At 40.3% G+C, this 17,717-nt stretch overlaps 1 protein-coding gene and 1 long non-coding RNA gene across 2 annotated transcripts; one reads left to right on the top strand and one right to left on the bottom strand.

Annotated features, from left to right (window-relative positions):
- Positions 1-424: 424 nt before the first annotated feature.
- On the bottom strand, positions 425-5,725 carry LOC134068376 (phospholipid scramblase 1-like). Its single transcript, XM_062523946.1, has 9 exons — positions 5,694-5,725; positions 5,414-5,482; positions 5,245-5,327; positions 3,202-3,244; positions 2,845-3,065; positions 2,444-2,605; positions 2,022-2,183; positions 1,866-1,924; positions 425-1,759 (listed from the first exon to the last, which is right to left on the bottom strand). The coding sequence occupies exons 1-8, from the start codon at positions 5,704-5,706 to the stop codon at positions 1,889-1,891; spliced, it is 789 nt and encodes a 262-aa protein (XP_062379930.1). The 5' UTR covers positions 5,707-5,725; the 3' UTR covers positions 425-1,759; positions 1,866-1,888.
- A 1,528-nt stretch (positions 5,726-7,253) lies between these two features.
- LOC134101798 (uncharacterized) lies at positions 7,254-11,559 on the top strand. The gene is made up of 8 exons (XR_009941453.1): positions 7,254-7,454; positions 8,511-8,572; positions 8,793-8,832; positions 9,259-9,329; positions 9,549-9,588; positions 10,085-10,164; positions 10,377-10,416; positions 11,400-11,559. It is a non-coding gene; the product is annotated as an uncharacterized LOC134101798 (long non-coding RNA).
- Positions 11,560-17,717: the final 6,158 nt, after the last annotated feature.

The raw sequence follows: 17,717 nt of genomic DNA, 5'->3' as shown, positions 1-17,717 counted from the left end.
AATGTAGATCGTCTAATTGATGTTGATAGGCAGACTGTTTAGAATGGGTGGATGAGTGAATGGTTTGAAGAAGATGAATGGATAGAAAGTTGGATGGAATTAGGAAGACTTATGTTGATACCGTTGATACAGGGGAACAGAAAATGTAGTCTCAAGAGAGCCAGTTTAAAGCCTGAGAGAGAGAGAGAGAGAGAGAGCTGCTGCACCTGGACTGGCCACCTGGCGTAACATTCTAATTGCTGCCGTGATGTCATAATGAGCAATGTTAAGTCTATGGGGAAATGTTTAATAGTTTTTAATTTACAGTTTAAAAAGTATAAAAGTTACAAAGTTGAAAAATATATTGCACAGGTCTCCTTAGTAAGACCTACGTAACAAAGTTTGAATCAAGTTTCTACGTTAAACGGTTCAAGCTGAATTGCGAGCGTTAGAAGAAGTTGGAATAATAAGAAACCTAGGAAGAACAGTACAGTGCATTTTCATGCACTGTAATAAGAAGAAGAAGAAGAAGCCTAGGAAGAACAGTACAGTGCATTTTCATGCACTGTAATAATGTTTTCCATCACACCCTCACTGCTCCCCGAGCCCCGCTGTTGGGCAGGCAGCTCGCTGCTCTGGGTTAGTGTGTGCTTCACCTCACTGTGTACTGTGTGTGTTCACGAATTGGGAGAAATGCAGGGCCCGAATTTCCCTCACGGAAAAGTATCTAGTTACACTATGACAGCTTTTATGATTTTAGTTCAATTTAACTTTTGCACTTAAAGGGAAACTATGCAGGTCTTTTTGGCTTAATTTACCTTAACTGAACAGCTTCGGAGTAATCGGAATGTCTTTTTTTCGGGTTGAATGGTGGCCGTTTTGCTTCCACCTACTGTAGTGTCTGTGAGTGGAAAACCACCCTTGCAACATTGGGCTGGCGGGCCAGTGCACTGACAAACAGAAGTCTCGCAGCCTCGCGATCATGCGCATGAAAAGGCAGACTGACCGATTGAGGAGTGTTGTAAAATGTGCACGCTAAAGCTAGGAGCTCTGCAGAGAAACCTGCCAGCATAAAATGAGAAAACAGCAAAGTAATCGCCAAACCTGCTTAGTTTCTCTGCGTAATAATCTCTTTGAAAGCATGCTCAATCACTGGTATATGAACTATTAGGTGTTTGTTTTTAGAACTAAATATGGAAGGGGAAATAGGCTACACTTATTCAATAGGTTTTACTTTTATTATTCATGGCAGCCACACATTGACGCATAGCAGTTCTGAAATTGGGGGGACGGATGTTTATATTATGTCTGTATATGTAGTACTCTTCCCTTATGTATGCCTCACTGATGACAACTAAGACATTCCAAGGATGCGGACTGTTCTGATAATCCACTTAGTTCTCTGTTCTGATGATCACATCACTGTCCTACATCTTAAAAAAAACATCTGTTAACAGTCAGTTTGTAACAAAGCTATTCGGCACCTGCTTCATTAATTTATAGCATCATTAGTGATGGCGGAAGTGGAAAGAAAAAATAAAATAATGTTTTGGCTTCAGTCCTAAATTAGTGTCTATAAAAATAAGCTCTACGATAACAAATAAAATCTTTAGCTGTTCAGACATTGACCTTTTGTGCATTTCTTACACAGTGCTGAACAGTACAATCATATGAGAGTGGAGTGTAGCCTACACACCCATTCTACAAAAAAGTTTCCAATAAACAAATATTTCAGACATGCACATTCATTTAGTGACACACAAGCAGCAACGTGGTCCACCTACAAAGGAAAATATCCATCACGTTATGTGTACACTGTCAACAGCAAACCAAGACAAACATCTTTATATTCAAATGGTAACCTTACAGTTTTCAATGATACTTACAGAATTCGAGCAAGGAAAAAATCTTATTGATTGCCACTATGTTCGAAAAACATGAAATCCTGAAACATAAGCAAGAGGTCAGAAGTTAGGTACAGGTCAACACAAACCAGACAAGCAAGTGTAAATGGCTTGATGTCAGCAATATGCTTTGCTCACAATGAGAAAACAGGCCCCAAATAAGACAGCCTTTATTTTCACATCCAGGTCCAAGGGGAACTTAATTCCAAAATTGTCTGCATCAGTGAAGGCTTCTTGCACCAGACCAGTCCATTGTTTAGAAATGTTGCCAACTTGTGTGAGTTCATCCAAAGACACAACCTAACGAGTCATAAAAGTGTCATGCATAATTGAGATGTTAAAATGGCTATGCAATAAATAATGTTGCAGATTATTGTATAAAAGACAGGCTCTCTAAATATGCACATTTATTCAATGGTCTGGTCATGATTAATTTTAAATTCCTGTAAATATGCTTTGCTGAGTTAATAAATATTGTTGAAATAGTTGAGATATTGATGTTGATAATATTGCAGTGATCACATGGACCTAAAGCATTACGAAGATTTAGACTGTTCTACCTGAAAATCCACATCTGCACAGCATTTGCATGGACAACATGGACCCACAATTTTCAGGACATCCTCCCTTTTCTCATTTTGAATGGTCAGCTTGGGTAGGTATGGATGCCAGTTCTGAATGACATATCCAATAGGGTTTCCGGGTGGTGCCTGTACTTCCAGCTGTAACAGATGCAAGACACTTACAAGTTCCCGCATATAAGCCGCACTGTGTATAAGCCGTAGGACAGTGTTTTATGCAAGTTAAAAGAAACAAAACCATAGTAACTGGCCCCCTGTATTAGCCTCATAGCTGAAGACATTTAGCAAAATCAATGTATAAGTTGCGGCTAATAGTCGGGAAATTACGGTACAACCCCAACAATGTGGTCATTCTCTTTCTCTGACAAAACATACTGCACCTCCTGGAGACAGCAGGGAAAGCAGCACAAGGAGCAGTTCAATGGCCGCTTCAGGGTGATCACTTCAAGGCCGTGATTATCCTGAATATGTAAGACGAAGGAGCGCGAGGGTCCGCAGCACTGCCTGTTACAGCAGTCATTCTCCTCCGCCACATAGAACACCTGCTGGCCCATGACGTTCTTCACCAGATACTTATTATTGGTCTCCCATCCCAATATTGCTGCATGGCAGAAATGAAAGTCAAGTTTAAACTAATGCTGATTTACTCATAACACCAGAATTGAGGAAACAGCTCAGTAAATTGATGACAGTGCAGGTGTGCAACTGATAAATATGGAAGAAATGATTGATGTTACCTTCAGCTAACTCCACTTTCTGATTAACAAGAAGCTGATCAATCTGTAATAGGAACAAAATCAATACAAATACCATGTTGCCTCAACATGATATGCACATAAATAACAAGAAAAAATCTCCAAAATGTCTTTCCTCCCCTGAAATACAGTGTCAGAGAATAGACACCTTATTCAAAAATGTATTGTTGAAATAAATTGTCTTTTTTTTTAGATCTTACCTGTTTCTCCTAAAGCCTACCTTACACTGACAGACTTTCAAAAGATTTGGGAAAGGTTCTTGAAAGATTGTAGTCTTTTAACTCAATGGTTCTTAACTGGTCTGGCTTTGGGACCAACAATTGCCAGTTAAAGTCGCGACTCACGACCCATATATATATTTAGCGTTCAAGCCAACGGATATGGTGACCTAGCCTGACTCTCGCCAGACCCTTGTAGTTCTGCCATGCTCCACCAGAGGCGTTTCGCTGAGCTCCACACAAGGGTCTGGACGCGAGGGCAATCCAAACCCCTGCCAGTGATCAAAAAATGAGCAACCAATCAGGAGCGCCGAAGCGAGTGTTTGATTCAAATAACAATGGCGGCAAGCAGCGAGGAGTCTTGTGCTGACATTGCTTCTGCTATTTCAACCGTTTTGTCGAATCTATCGAGTATTCATTCTTTACAAGAATAGTTTTGAAGACATTTATTGGTGGCAAGGATGTTTTTACTCTTCTTCCGACCCAAGAGCTTGAAGAAGCCAGCACGTCATTCAAGATAACAGGCAAGTGGTTTATCAAATCACATGCGAGGATGTTTTACAAGGACCCGCCTTCATAAATACATCTCCTATCGAGAAGTCCCAGATCCTTGTGTGAAGCAGACAGCGAACTACAGGATCTGGCGAAAGTCAGGTTAATGGTGACCTACATGTTAACACACAAAGTGTCATGTAGACTTTACTTGTCTGGAACATGCTGATGTTTGGCATTACATTTGCATTTACCACTAAAATTGTGTCTAACATGACCGGTTACATAAACATTGTTTATGTCCATGGCCATGACTGACATTGGCTACAAATAAAGTCTGTTAAAATAAAGGTACAATATTAGATATGATAAGGTAGCCGTCATAGAAATGTATATGAAATTATCATTGTGAACATTATGTCCTAGGGCATGAGTGACAAGAGACCACAAGCAGTTAGATAGAGAAGAACACACGCACTCGCAAAAAATGATATATGAAACCATTTTATAAGAAACCCACACGCTTGGCAGGAAATCAACAAGGTGTATGACCTATGCATTGAGTAAAGATGCTTGCAAATAAAAGGAACCTGCTATGCTTGGGTGAGCAGAGACTACCACGGACAAGCCCCTCCTCCGGAGCAGAACGTCTTGTGTGATTCTTGTAGTGTAAGGGATTTTTCCCTCATATCACAGTAGCATTTTAATAAAAGCTCCGTGACCCACCCAGAACTGTTCCTTTACCCATTTTTGGGTCCCGACCCACCTATTAAGAAACACTGTTTTAACTAATGCCCCTCATGCAAGCTTTACTCAAAAGACTATACAATCTTTCAAGAATCTTTCCCAAATCTTGTCAAAGTCTGTCAGTGTAACTTAAGGTAGGCTTAAGGATCCCTTTAGAGAAATAAAGCAGGATAAGTTCACACCATGAACGGCCCTTATGAGGAAAACCAGAGTATTTTGATATTCTCAGCTGCAAAATAGCCTTCCTCTTACTGTACCTCAGCCCAAGTCCAAATTAACTTCAACTTAAGATCTCAAAATGCTTCAGTTTTCTTCTCAATCTATTCTTATCTTGCCTTGTTCCTCCTAAGGGTCCCATAGAAGACATTTGTGGGACTTGCTCTCCTATTGATAGATAGATAGATAGATAGATACTTTATTGATCAAAGGCATATGAACAAATATGAGCCTAAATAAAGAGCAAAGACATGCAACAAAAAAAAAAAAAAAAAGAAAAGAAATACGGTACTGCACATCCGTCACTAAGTGAATGTTTTAACTGTATAGTGTTGGTGAGTAGACACCTTACTTGAGCAAGGTATTCCAGGCCCGGAGGGCAGTTTACAGGTCTCTGTGGATTGGCCATCACCCCCATCTGAGGAGGCACATAATCTGGGGAAGACAAGGAATTGAAGAGATTACACATTACCTACATAATTTCATAGAAAGTAGTTGCTCCTTTTTAGGCATTAGCTCACCTGGTGGGACTTTTCCGTCAGGAATGGCTGAAAAAACATTTCTCTGTGGTTGAATGTCGATGGCATTACCTATGTTAGTAAAATAACAAGTCAAAATATGTTAGATCAGGCAAATAGGGTTAGGCTACAGACTATCAAAGGCTACTCCACTATGATGGCAGTGGCCATTCCATAGTGGCTCAAACTAAATGGTAGGCACAACATAAATTTTATCCAGGGGTAAAAATTAAAATGACCTAGAATAAAAGAATTGAAATGAAAACTGTCAAATTCAGCCTACCTCCAGCAGCCATGAAGCCAATGTCGCTTATCCTTAGGAAACATGTAAATAAACCAGACAAACAGGTTTGTCAAAGTTTCCCCTTATCTTGCACGTGCTGGTGCTGATGCTACGTAACGCCTATTGCCCAGTTACAGAAAAATCAACCGACTTATATTTCAATAGATAGCTGCATAGGCCTATGTGGATAGGCCAAATGTGTTTCTTACATGGTTGGTATAATAACAGGCCTAATCATAATCAACCCATAAAAGGGTTATAGGCTATTTGTCAAAATGTCATATAATAAAGGCACATCAACGACAAATGTTGTAATCATTCTGCCAAGAAATACATTTCCTAAATCTGAGTGGTTCTCTAAACTTGGTGGTGCGCGGTCGGCCTAACAAAATGTGGTCAAGGGGTTATGCTGCATTTTTTATAACGTTTTTATAACGCGATGTAGCCAATCAAGGACAGGACTAACCGTTTTAGAGGTAAGGGATAGGCCGCACCTCTCCGGGTGATAACATGGAATTAACAAAACAGGAAGACAACTAACATGTTAGGAAGAATTCAATCAACCATACTAGCGTTTAATTTGCATGCGCCGTCATAATAAATTAACTGTAAATAAACCTAAACAAAACTTCCCGGACGCTGATTGACGACTGACGGCGGTACCTTTAAGACAGGTAACAACAGACAGAAATAGGCTATCACTCGACAAATGTCTATACTTTTGACTACTAGGCCAGCAACCTCAAAATATTGCGCTACGACATATCCAACTGCCAGGAAGATATCCATACTGCATGTTTTGCAATGCATGTTCAGTGATTGCCAGACGTTATTTCAACAAAGGTCAGCGCCAAAATCAGGCTGTGACTGTTTAAAAACCTGTGGAGTGAGTCGAAGTAGACCAAAGAAAGGCCAATATAACATTGTCCATAAAACAAGACAAACTTACCACGAGTTAACCCAGATAGCAAACCCCTTTGGGCCGGACCCGCATAAAAGCCTCTAGATCCGGACGTAGCTTACACATGGTTTCTGGCTAAGGACCAGATCTGGGCCGGTTAGACTTTTCAGCTTTAACTGCAGTGCTGTTTTTCTTACGATCAGCAGATCTGGCCCAGATCCACTTACCACATCGGAACCAAAGCTTCCTCAAAGACAGTTCACTGATGTGGCCCACATCTGTAATACGGACCTAGGCCACCTTCAAGCTATTCAACGAGGCCAATCACAGCCAAATAGCTTACATACAAAACTTATAACTGATCCTTGCTTATTTCCAGATAATCTGGTAAAAAATCACCCTATAGATATGATTTCAAAATCATATCCAGCTAACATTTTTGGGGGGTGCAAGTAAAGTTTTTATTGTTGTTGTTGTTATTGTTGTTATTGTTGTTGTTGTTGTTGTTGTTGGTTTGTTTGGGCAGCAATTTTCCATGAAAAGGCCACCTGCTTGCTGATCGCACGCCTACCTGGACTATTGACAACTAGACAACTGCTTTACAAATATAATACATTCTTAAAAATATATACAGCATATAAGGTCCATATAAGGCCACATCCGCCTGACAGTCTACCTCCGTTTTGGCTACGGGCACCGGACCCGATCCGCCTCGCCAGCGCGCCTTCATTCACCGGGTCCGCGACGGACCCTGTACGGATGCATACACCGAACGCGCCCTAACGGTTTATTTCATCAGTTTTCTCGCTGATGGAGTGCTGCCGAGTGTGAGACAAAACGGTGGCGTCTGAAGGCTCACTGTAAGTATGCTCCTATATGCTTTATTTATGCAATTACCTAGTCTATCCAGTGAAAACGTACTTCCATAACACAAGTTACCTACTTATCTAGCTTTGTTTGCTGATCGATCCGAAAATGTGATGGTAGCTCACATTTACATACCAGCTAGCTGCTAACGTGTAGCTTGCGCAAGCTAATTTAGCTCACTTAGTCCTGTCCAACTTTATGAACTTTTTTAAAAAATGTATAATTAACTCAATACTGAATTTAAAATGAGCGCAACTTGATTTGACGGTAACCTTATGTGTTTGCCCGTGAACAACAAAAGTTGCCTTGCGTGAGCTAGCATTAGCAGGCTAGCTTGTTGGCCAACGATAACTTAAAGTTGTTACACAAACATAGCAGCTAATAGTTTTTTGTTAACGTTATGAAAGCTTAGATGTTGGACTCGGGAGTCTTTTCTCCCGAGAGAAAACTTAGGCTATTTCGTATGTGTTTAAACCTCATTTCATTCTGGGAGGGAGGCTGATTTCACATTGTTTCCCTGTCCTGATTTGAAATGCTGATTTTAAATTATGAACGACGTTAGCGGCTGGTTCCAAAACGTAAACTAATTAGGCAGAAGCTATGCGCCCTGTCACCCTCATGCTCAGACATTGTTGACACTTTTAGAAGACAGGAACAAAACAGCTTCGGGATTCATGCCCTTATATTTTGTAGCTACACGTTAGTGAGAAACCAACTAACTGGCCTACTATTCAATCTAAATAGTAGAGATTCCTCCCTAACTTTTATTAAGTAAGGGCACAAATTCCGAAGCCATTTGTTTTATGTAGAAATACTGCCGTCTACGAGTTCATTTAATGATGTTGAAAGTTTCTTGGAGTAAGATTTGACTGAAAAGGGACAATTATAGAAGAGGCAGTAGTTGACTTGATGTATATCCTTGCTTTGCCTTGTCACAGACCAGACTGTTTTCAATGTTTAGAATGGGGTGTAATATTAAGTATTGATAAAAATGTGGCTATTTCTTTCTGATGATGAGAGTAATGCATATTTATGTATCTGTATTACAGGTCATTCACAAGTCTGGTTTGGGGGTCTACCCTTGCTCATCCTGGCCTGCCACCCAAGTAAAGTAAGCTATACAGTTTTACATTTGATCTATTTGACTTTTGGTCCACACATTAATAACACAAATAACCATATGCCTTTGTAAGTGGTGTTACCAGTTCAGGATGAATTGAAGGTACATGTCAAAATACATGACTGCCTTTGTCTGCTGAAATAAAAATCCACCTAATACCTCAAAAGCTCTCTAAAGAAATGTACATATATATATATTTTTTTTTTTTCAGAAGAGAAATAACCACAGGCCTCTGCAACTGCTGTTTCCAGGTAAGGATCAAAGCTTCGGGATTCGTGCCCTTATATTTTGTACACATCAGTGAGAAACCGGCTAACGGGCCTACTATTCAATCTAAAAAGTCTTGTTTCCAAGTGACTCTTTAGACTGAATAGTAGAGATTCCTCCCTAACTTTTATAAAGTGTAAGGGCACAAATCCCGAAGCCATTTGTTTAATGCAGAAATACTGCTGTCTACAAGTTCATTTAATGATGTTGAAAGTTTCTTGGAGTAAGATTTGACTGAAAAGGGACATTTTAGAAGAGGCAGTTAGTTGACTTGATGTATATCCTTGCTTTGCCTTGTCACAGACCAGACTGTTTTCAATGTTTAGAATGGGGTCTAATATTGGTATTGATAAATATTTGGCTATTTCTTTCTGATTATGAAAGTAATGCATTATGTATCTGTATTACAGGTCATTCACAAGTGGCTCCAGTCTGGTTTGGGGGTCTACCCTTGCTCATCCTGTCCTGCCACCCAAGTAAAGTAAGCTATACAGTTTTACATTTGATCTATTTGACTTTCGGTCCACACATTAATAACACAAATAACCATATGCCTTTGTAAGTGGTGTTACCAGTTCAGGATGAATTGAAGGCATATGTCAAAATACATGACTGCCTTTGTCTGCTGAAATAAAAACCCACCTTATACCTCAAAAGCTCTCTAATGAAATGTACATATTTATTTTATTTTTTATTTCAGAAGAGAAATAACTACAGGCCTCTGTAACTGCTGTTTCCAGGTAAGGATCAAAGCTTCGGGATTCGTGCCCTTATATTTTGTACACGCTAGTGAGAAACCCGCTAACTGGCCTACTATTCAATCTAAAAAGTCTTGTTTCCAAGTGACTTTTTAGACTGAATAGTAGAGATTCCTCCCTAACTTTTATAAAGTGTAAGGGCACAAATCCCGAAGCCATTTGTTTTATGCAGAAATACTGCCGTCTACAAGTTCATTTAATGATGTTGAAAGTTTCTTGGATTAAGATTTGACTGAAAAGGGGCAATATAGAAGAGGCAGTAGTTGACTTGATGCATACAGTATATTCGCTTTGCCTTGTCATAGACCAGACTGTTTTCAATGTTTAGAATATATGGGAAGGGAAGCTAAAATGAAAATATTCTCTGGATCCCAAAATAATGCTATTTTCTAATGGGGTGTAATATTGGTAATGATAAATATTTGGCTATTTCTTTCTGATGATGAAAGTAATGCATATTCATGTATCTGTGTTACAGGTCATTGTCACAAGTCACAAGTGGCTCCAGTCTGGTTTGGGGGTCTACCCTAGCTCATCATGTCCTGCCACCCACACAAAGTAAGCTATACAGTTTTGCATTTGATCTATTTGACTTTTGGTCCACACATTAATAATACAAATAACCATATGATATGCCTTTGTAAGTGGTGTTACCAGTTCAGGATGAATTGAAGGTACATGTCAACATACATGAATCCCTTTGTCTGCTGTAATAAAAATCCACCTTATGCCTCAAAAGCTAATGGAATGCACATATTTTTTTATTTCAGAAGAGAAATAACTACAGGCCTCTGCAACTGCTGTCTCTAGGTAAGGATGAATTGAGATACATTCAACATAATATATATAGCCTATATGTATATACAATTCTTTATTCTACATGCTGAAATGTCTGATATTCATGACCGCACACTTCATGCAGATTATATTCACATTACAACTCCACCTCTTTAATTCAGCTGTCTGATTGAAGCCTCAAAATATTGTAAACAAAGTAACATAGTTGGCTAGCTTGTCATAGTCTACTGGTTGGACTGTTCAGTTTCCCCATGTGTGTTTAAGTTTAAAAGTAGAGTAATACTTGTGTCCTTGAGAGAGGCGCTTTTGAGTCTTTTGAGTTGAAAACATTGGTATTGAGATGATCAGTCAACTTGAATGCAAGAGTTTTAATCAAATGTGCGCCGCTTGCTAACCGGATTTTATAATACGCTAATTCAGCTAGTCGTCTTCTATGCATCATTGTTTTCACGATGTGAATGTTTTATCTGGATTGCATGTGCTTGTCTAGGGGCGGGTGTCCATTGAGTGTGCACGAGAGAGAGAGAGAGCGAGAGAAATCGGGCCATTTAGACATGATATGCGGAATGTATACGGCCACCTGTTGTTCACGTCTTCTTTAGAAGTTCTGTCAATTTCTGTCAAATGCGGCCGCGCCGTTAATGCCTGACCGCGGAAGAGAGTCGTTTTTACTAGCCTTTGAATGTTTCCGTGACTGGATTCACAGGACAGTTGTGGCGGCAACATTACGGCGAAATTACCAGGTCAGCTACAGGGAAGTAGCCTAGATATTATACGGATATATGAATTCAGACATCACAGCAAAGACAACCCTACCGTACACACCGTGGACATTGTGGAAATACACGTCTGTCTGAAAACGGCTAGTTTGGTAAAGTTGCATGCATTGTCTACAGGGAAAACTCCTTCCACCCGAGCAGTGGCAGGTGCATCAGTGCGAGCCTGCCCATATAATTTAGTAGCACACTAATATAACGTATTTTCTTTTTCCACAGGAGCGGTACGCAAGTGTCCAGTGACAGCCCAGGCAACGGATACCGACATTCACCAATGTGCTGGCGCATGACCGAGAAGGGGGGACGTCGCAAACGCCAGTGTGAAGGAGCAAGCTAGATTCATTGATGATCATCATGTTTTGAATAAAGTTTTTTTGAAAAAAAAAAGTCAACATTTTCTTCGATTCTGATTAGGGTTATTGGGGTATTGGACTATGTTAGTCGCTGGGTAATTTTCTTAGCCTTGTTTTAAAGACACCAAGCGAGAATGTTAGATTGTTAAATGTGTAGGCTACTTTATGCGGATGTAGGCCTATGATTGCTACTTCTGACTGTAGGGTAATTAAATATAAGGTAGCCCAAACACATCATAGACTAAACATCATGTAGCCTAACTATAAATGCCGAAAATAAGGCATAGCTGGCATCGATCCGGTACGCGGTTCCATGCTGCATCTATACGGGACTGGGCCAGCGCTGTTCCAGTTCCAGTTCAGAGCCGTGCAACGGATTCTGACCACTTCGTGGCCGATGTGCGTTTGGGCGCTGGGCCGTGTCCGTTAAACGGATCAGATGCGGATAGAACGGTAGGTGTGGGCCAGATCCACCCCAGTGTAGTTTTACTGTTTTGGTACGGGAATGGGCCAGCGCCGACCCATCTCCGGTGCAGAGCCATAAAACGAATCCTGACCACTATCGGCCCGCTGTGCGTTTGGACGCTGGACCGTGTCCGTGAGACGGATCCGGGCCGGATCGCATGATAGGTGTGGGCCAGGTCCACGCCAGAGTGGTTTTGCTATCTGGGAAGTCACTCTTCAATCCGCCGTCTACCTGGAAATGAAACTGATGATGGCAAAGCCCACTGCAGGAAACAGTCATAAACTGGTTGCTAGAGGCAACTCCCAGATAGAGCTCTAGGTGGCAATAATTTGGCAATAATTTCATGCCAGACGCAGCCAGATGGGGCTGCGCTTTTATCGAGGTACTGGTAGCCTACATAGGCTATCAATAAGGTAGGCTACAGTAAATTGAATCAATATAAGCGAGCCCTACAGCCAATATAGGCTAATAACGGTAGTCAAGAGAGAACGAAAATGGATGGTCAGATAGGGAAAAAGTAATAGCCTAGTGGTCCAGCTATATGTTTCAAGAGTTGGGTCTTCAGAAACGGTCTCATCAGATCAAGATTCTTCTTAAATTTGACCATAGAGTCTCCCACATGTCTTTTGGCCAGCCTTTGCCAAGAGTTAATAAGAGCTTTGCCCCTCACCTACTGTAGAGCTTTGAGTGAAGAACTTGGGCAATAGTTGTTGTATACATCTCCTATCTCAGAATAGCCTACTCAAAGTTGCCTTTGGTGGCCTCCCCCACCAGTACTCTTCTTAAAAGGACATTCAGTTTGTGGGGATGGCCTGATTCCCCATATTCCTTATGTAGTCATGGGGCCTATGTGGTTTCCGTGGAACTGACATTTTAATTTTTGGAGAGTGGTTGGACTGTCTTCAGTGGTTATTGAACATGAAGAAAAAGTATGTCTCCATTTTTTTTAAATTATTATTTTTTAAACCTGTTTTAACCCTATTTTTCTGATATTGTATATTTCACTGTACGGCAATACACTACAGGTGAATAGGGTAAAATATTTAACTAGCAGATATCACTATGAAACTTCCCCAATTGATTACATACATTAACATAACAAAAAACAAAATGTTTTCTGTAATTTAATGTGTAAATATGCAACTTAGGCAGAATCTAATTAAATATGCACTATAATTTGCATACATTTTGAAACACAAAATCTGAGCTTTGGATAAAGCCAGGTTCATTTTTTTTTCATTGTATTAACATATTAGATGGGAGAAAAATTACAGAGGGATTTATGGATATCTATGTCTGTTGTCCTGTAAAAGAATATACAGTAGGCCTACTGTCAATAGCCTTGAAAAATCGTTTTTTTGTTTTTGTTTTTAAGGAGGAAATATAAAGGATCATATATTAGGTCAGGAGTCAGGACTAATAAAATATTAACAAACCCCTCTGTAAAGATCTTGTAAATTTAGCTTGGTATAAGACTGGAATGTTTGGTGCACGTACAGTAAGTGCTTCAGAAGTGGAGATAACATAACGTAGCCTAAGATCAAACTTGGCTCCAAATTGTACTGGTTTCTAAGCATTATGCTCTCATGTGAAAACTTTTGGCAACACTGTTAAGCTGTATGATTATCTCACTGTTTTTGCAAAGGCTCATGGGAACACAATGTAATGGTGACACCAAGGCATCCATTCATTTGCCTTATTGGTTAGGTGCCTTGCTCAAGGGCACTTCAGCCGTGGTGGACTGGTCGGGGATCGAACCGGCAACCCTCCGGTTACAAGCCCGATGCGCTAACCAGTACACCACGGCTGCCCCACAAACTCTCTTCCCCCCTGTACTGTATGCTTACCCGATTACTCAATTGGAATGATTATATGAATACAATAAGGATGTAAAGTTGAAAATGTAAAGTTAGAGCTGTCCTGTTTATCAAACCATATTACTGTATGTTACAATTACATGAAACAGTCTAGTTCTGAATGAAACACATCCTTTAATGTGTTCAAATAGTCATTCCGATTGAGTAATCCACTTTTTCTAATTGAATCAAGTAAAGTAAGCATATGCTATATTGCCAAAAGGTATTCGCTCACCTGCCTTGATTCACATATGAACTTCGGTCACATCCCATCCTTAATCCAGCATAGGGTTTATTATGACGCCGGCAAACCCTTTGCAGCTATAACAGCTTCAACTCTTCTGGGAAGGCTTTCCACAAGGTTTAGGAGTGTGCTTATGGGATTTTTGTCCATTATTTCATAAGCGCATTTGTGAGGTCACACACTGATGTTGGACGAGGCGACTGGCTCTCAGGATCCGCTCCAATTCATCCCAAAGGTGTTCTATCGGGTTGAGGTCAGGACTCTGTCAAGCTCATCTACACCAAACTCGGTCATCCATGCCTTTATGGACCTTGCTTTGTGCACTGGTGCACAGTCATGTTAGAACAGGAAGGGGCAATCCCTGAGCTGGGCTTGGTCTCTTAGTTCTAGAGAAAGGAACTCTGAATGCCTCAGCATTAACCAAGAGATTTTGGACAATTCCATGCTCCCAACTTTGTGGGAAGTTTGGGGATGGCCACTTCCTTTTCCAACATGACTGTCCACCAGTGCGCAAAACAAGGTCCATAAAGGTAAGGATGACAGCGTTTGGTGTGGATGAACTTGACTGGCCTGCACAGTCCTGACCTCAACCCAATAGAATACCTTTGGGATGAATCAGAGAGGATCCTGAGAGCCAGTCGCCTCATCCAACATCAGTGTGTGACCTCACAAATGCGCTTCTGAAAGAATGGTAACCCCCCCCCCCCCCAAACACACTCCTAAACCATATGGAAAGTCTTCCCAGAAGAGTTGAAGCTGCAAAGAGTGGACCGATGTCATAATAAACCCTATGGATTAAGGATGGGATGTGACTGAAGTTCATATGTGAGTCAAGACAAGTGAGTGAATACTTACTTGCCACACAGTACACACACACACACGCACACGTCACACACACACCTGTCTGTTTGTCTATCTGATCCTTTCACCCTTTCTTTTCTTCACACTTCATACTATGGAAGGCCTTACAGGCCTCAGCTGGTGCTGGCTATATACAAGTTGATTAAACTTGATTTAACAGAGATCTCTGCACTTTGTGCTCTGAATGGGTGTAGACAAGAACTGACAGAGCAGGCTAGGCCTACACTCAAGCACACTAATAGGCACGAATTGATAGTATTGATATTTACAGGTTTTTTTGAATGCTTAAGCACTAATCGTGATTCTTGTAGCACAATTTCTAAAACTATTAACATATATGGCAAAACCACTCACTGAGTTTGCCAAACTAAAAGCACAAACACTGCTTTGAACTCAGTTTGCAATTTTGTAACACACACTTTGCAAAACTGTATAGGCACTCTTTTTGCGGAACTTTAAACACAACTCACTGCTTACACTCAATTACCAAATTTCCAACACACTCCTAGCAAAATCATACACATGTATGGCTATCATTACAGTTTTTTCCAATCGTTTACACACAATTTTGAAAATGGGGCTCTTTTTGTCTAAACACATCACACAATTAACCAAACACAACACCCAGTCACCAGAACATAACAGATTGTTAGCAAAATGAAATATTTCTGTCAAAACAATAAACACATTGATAAAACCTTATACTGTTCTCATATCACTAACACATTCTTTGAATGATTCCACACTGTCGCTATCTTATACACACCAACACAATAAATTCAAAACACATCTGTAAAAACCCTCTTCCAATATATGGATCTTATTCAGACATATTGTTTGAGAGCATTAGGATAATTTAGATGACAAAATATTTTGATGAACCCTCATCAAGCAATGCACAAAACTGATGCCGCAGACAATATTTCTTTCTTTCACTGTACCATATGTTCAGTTACAGTGACAAGTCAATCAACAGAAAATGGCAAAATTATAGTTCTTACTACTGTAAAGTGTAGAAAAATAAACATTTGTACACAAATAAAAAGTACTGTACACTTACAGTCACTGAAGAAACACTAAAGCAACAATACAAACAAGTAACAACAATACGTAATACTCTAATCATCTCTCCGTCTAGCTGGATCAAGCCATAAGAGTTCATCCACATCACAGGCTATGGGTGCCTCTCATTTGGGCTTTTATACATCCTCCCTCGCTCCTCGGGCCTCGATCCTCACTGATCGACATAAAGAATAATGGGGCGAAAACAATGGGATAGTCTATCCAGTTTCAGTTATAGATCAGTGGGAACGCCCCTCGAGGAACGAGGATAACACACCTGAGTGCTGCGTTTTCAATTTTGCATATGCGTGCTTACACAGCTGGTGGATGTGATTATTCAATTTGTTCATTAGTGTGGTCATTGGCAAGCCAGGGCTTTGTAATGAGAAGGAAGTACCTAACAATCTTTATCTGTGTCTAAGGTGTTAAAATGTGTTTTACGTTTTGACATTCACTGTGTGTAATGTTTTGCAGAAAGTGTGAAGCTGAATTTGGGCTTAATGTTGTACTGCTCTGCGCAGGTGTTTTGCTTAAGTATTGTTAACTGTATGATAACCTTGATTTTTAGTGTCTATACAATTGGAAAAAAACTATAACATTATTTTTGTGTTTTTGTGAAAACTGTTTTAGATCATTAGTTCACTTTGCAATCAGCCTTAGCAGTGTAAATAAGGCACAGGTAAGATATCTGTGTGGAGTACAATGGAGGGAGCAGGAAGAGTGAAAATTAGGAGGAGGCCTGGAAGAGGATGTGGAGGTGAAGAAGTAGGAGAAAGAGGAGGAGGAAGAGGACAAGGAGGTGAAGGAGCGAGAGGGAGAGGATGACAAGGACAAGGAGCCCGGTGCCTTGGACAGGAGGATATTGCATGCGATGTAGATGAAATTTTGTGCCCGTACCCAGAGAGACGTCATGATGTAGAGTTTTTTTTTTCTCAGTGAAATCACTATTTTGTCTTTTGTATTTGTTTTGATGAGTGTGAACACCAATACTTGAAGTTTGGATTCCTATGTTTACAGAACAAAACTATTGTTAAGTGTAGCGCCCTCTAGAGGACTGCTGACTACGCCACCCCTTGGGTTAGCTAAGAACTGTTGTGTCAGAGCAAGGGGAACTCTGCCCCAAAAAGGCACAGGCACAGGTGTTTAGAAAAATACAAAAATACAATCTTTATTAAATATCGCTGGATTTGTTGCATGGATTGGTCAATAAATATGAAAATACATTAGCTGAACGGGGCTTATAGCACCACCAGGTAAGTCAGTCAAGCCACAGAGACCTAGAGGAAGAGCACTTATCACATAGCTACAGTCTCTACCAAACGTGAATGGGTGCACACAACCCCATTAGTAATACATATTAAGAGTTCGAACCACACACACAATACAATAATTGAGTTCTGGCAAACACTCCACTCAAGCTTAAGAATGTTAAGCATTCACACTACAAAGCATTAAGCTCAAACATTATGTGAATCACTACTACAGTAACTAAGGAGACCTGCTTTCCTGGTGTTCCATGTGGCTGAACTGCTACCGAGGCTATATAAGGGAAAGAGGGAGACATTAACAAACAAAAAGAAAAGTAAAAGAAAAAAACATATCTAGCCTGTGGCTCACAAGGCTACAACACCAAACACACAGCATACAGCCCGCAGGCTAGATAAGATAAACTAAAGAAAATTACTAAACTAAGAG

Source organism: Sardina pilchardus, chromosome 2, assembly GCF_963854185.1.
Source record: "Sardina pilchardus chromosome 2, fSarPil1.1, whole genome shotgun sequence".
Lineage (NCBI taxonomy): Eukaryota > Metazoa > Chordata > Actinopteri > Clupeiformes > Clupeidae > Sardina > Sardina pilchardus.
The sequence above is the reverse complement of the archived record's forward strand: the minus strand, read 5'-3'. Positions and strand labels throughout refer to the sequence as shown.

What these genes read in the sequence shown, in the direction of transcription:
- LOC134068376 (XM_062523946.1), bottom strand. An exon ending in GCCTGGAATACCTTGCTCAA is followed by an intron (nt 3,245 to 5,244) that starts GTAAGGTGTCTA and finishes TTCCTATTACAG; the next exon opens with ATTGATCAGCTTCTTGTTAA. An exon ending in GAAAGTGGAGTTAGCTGAAG is followed by an intron (nt 3,066 to 3,201) that starts GTAACATCAATC and finishes TCTGCCATGCAG; the next exon opens with CAATATTGGGATGGGAGACC.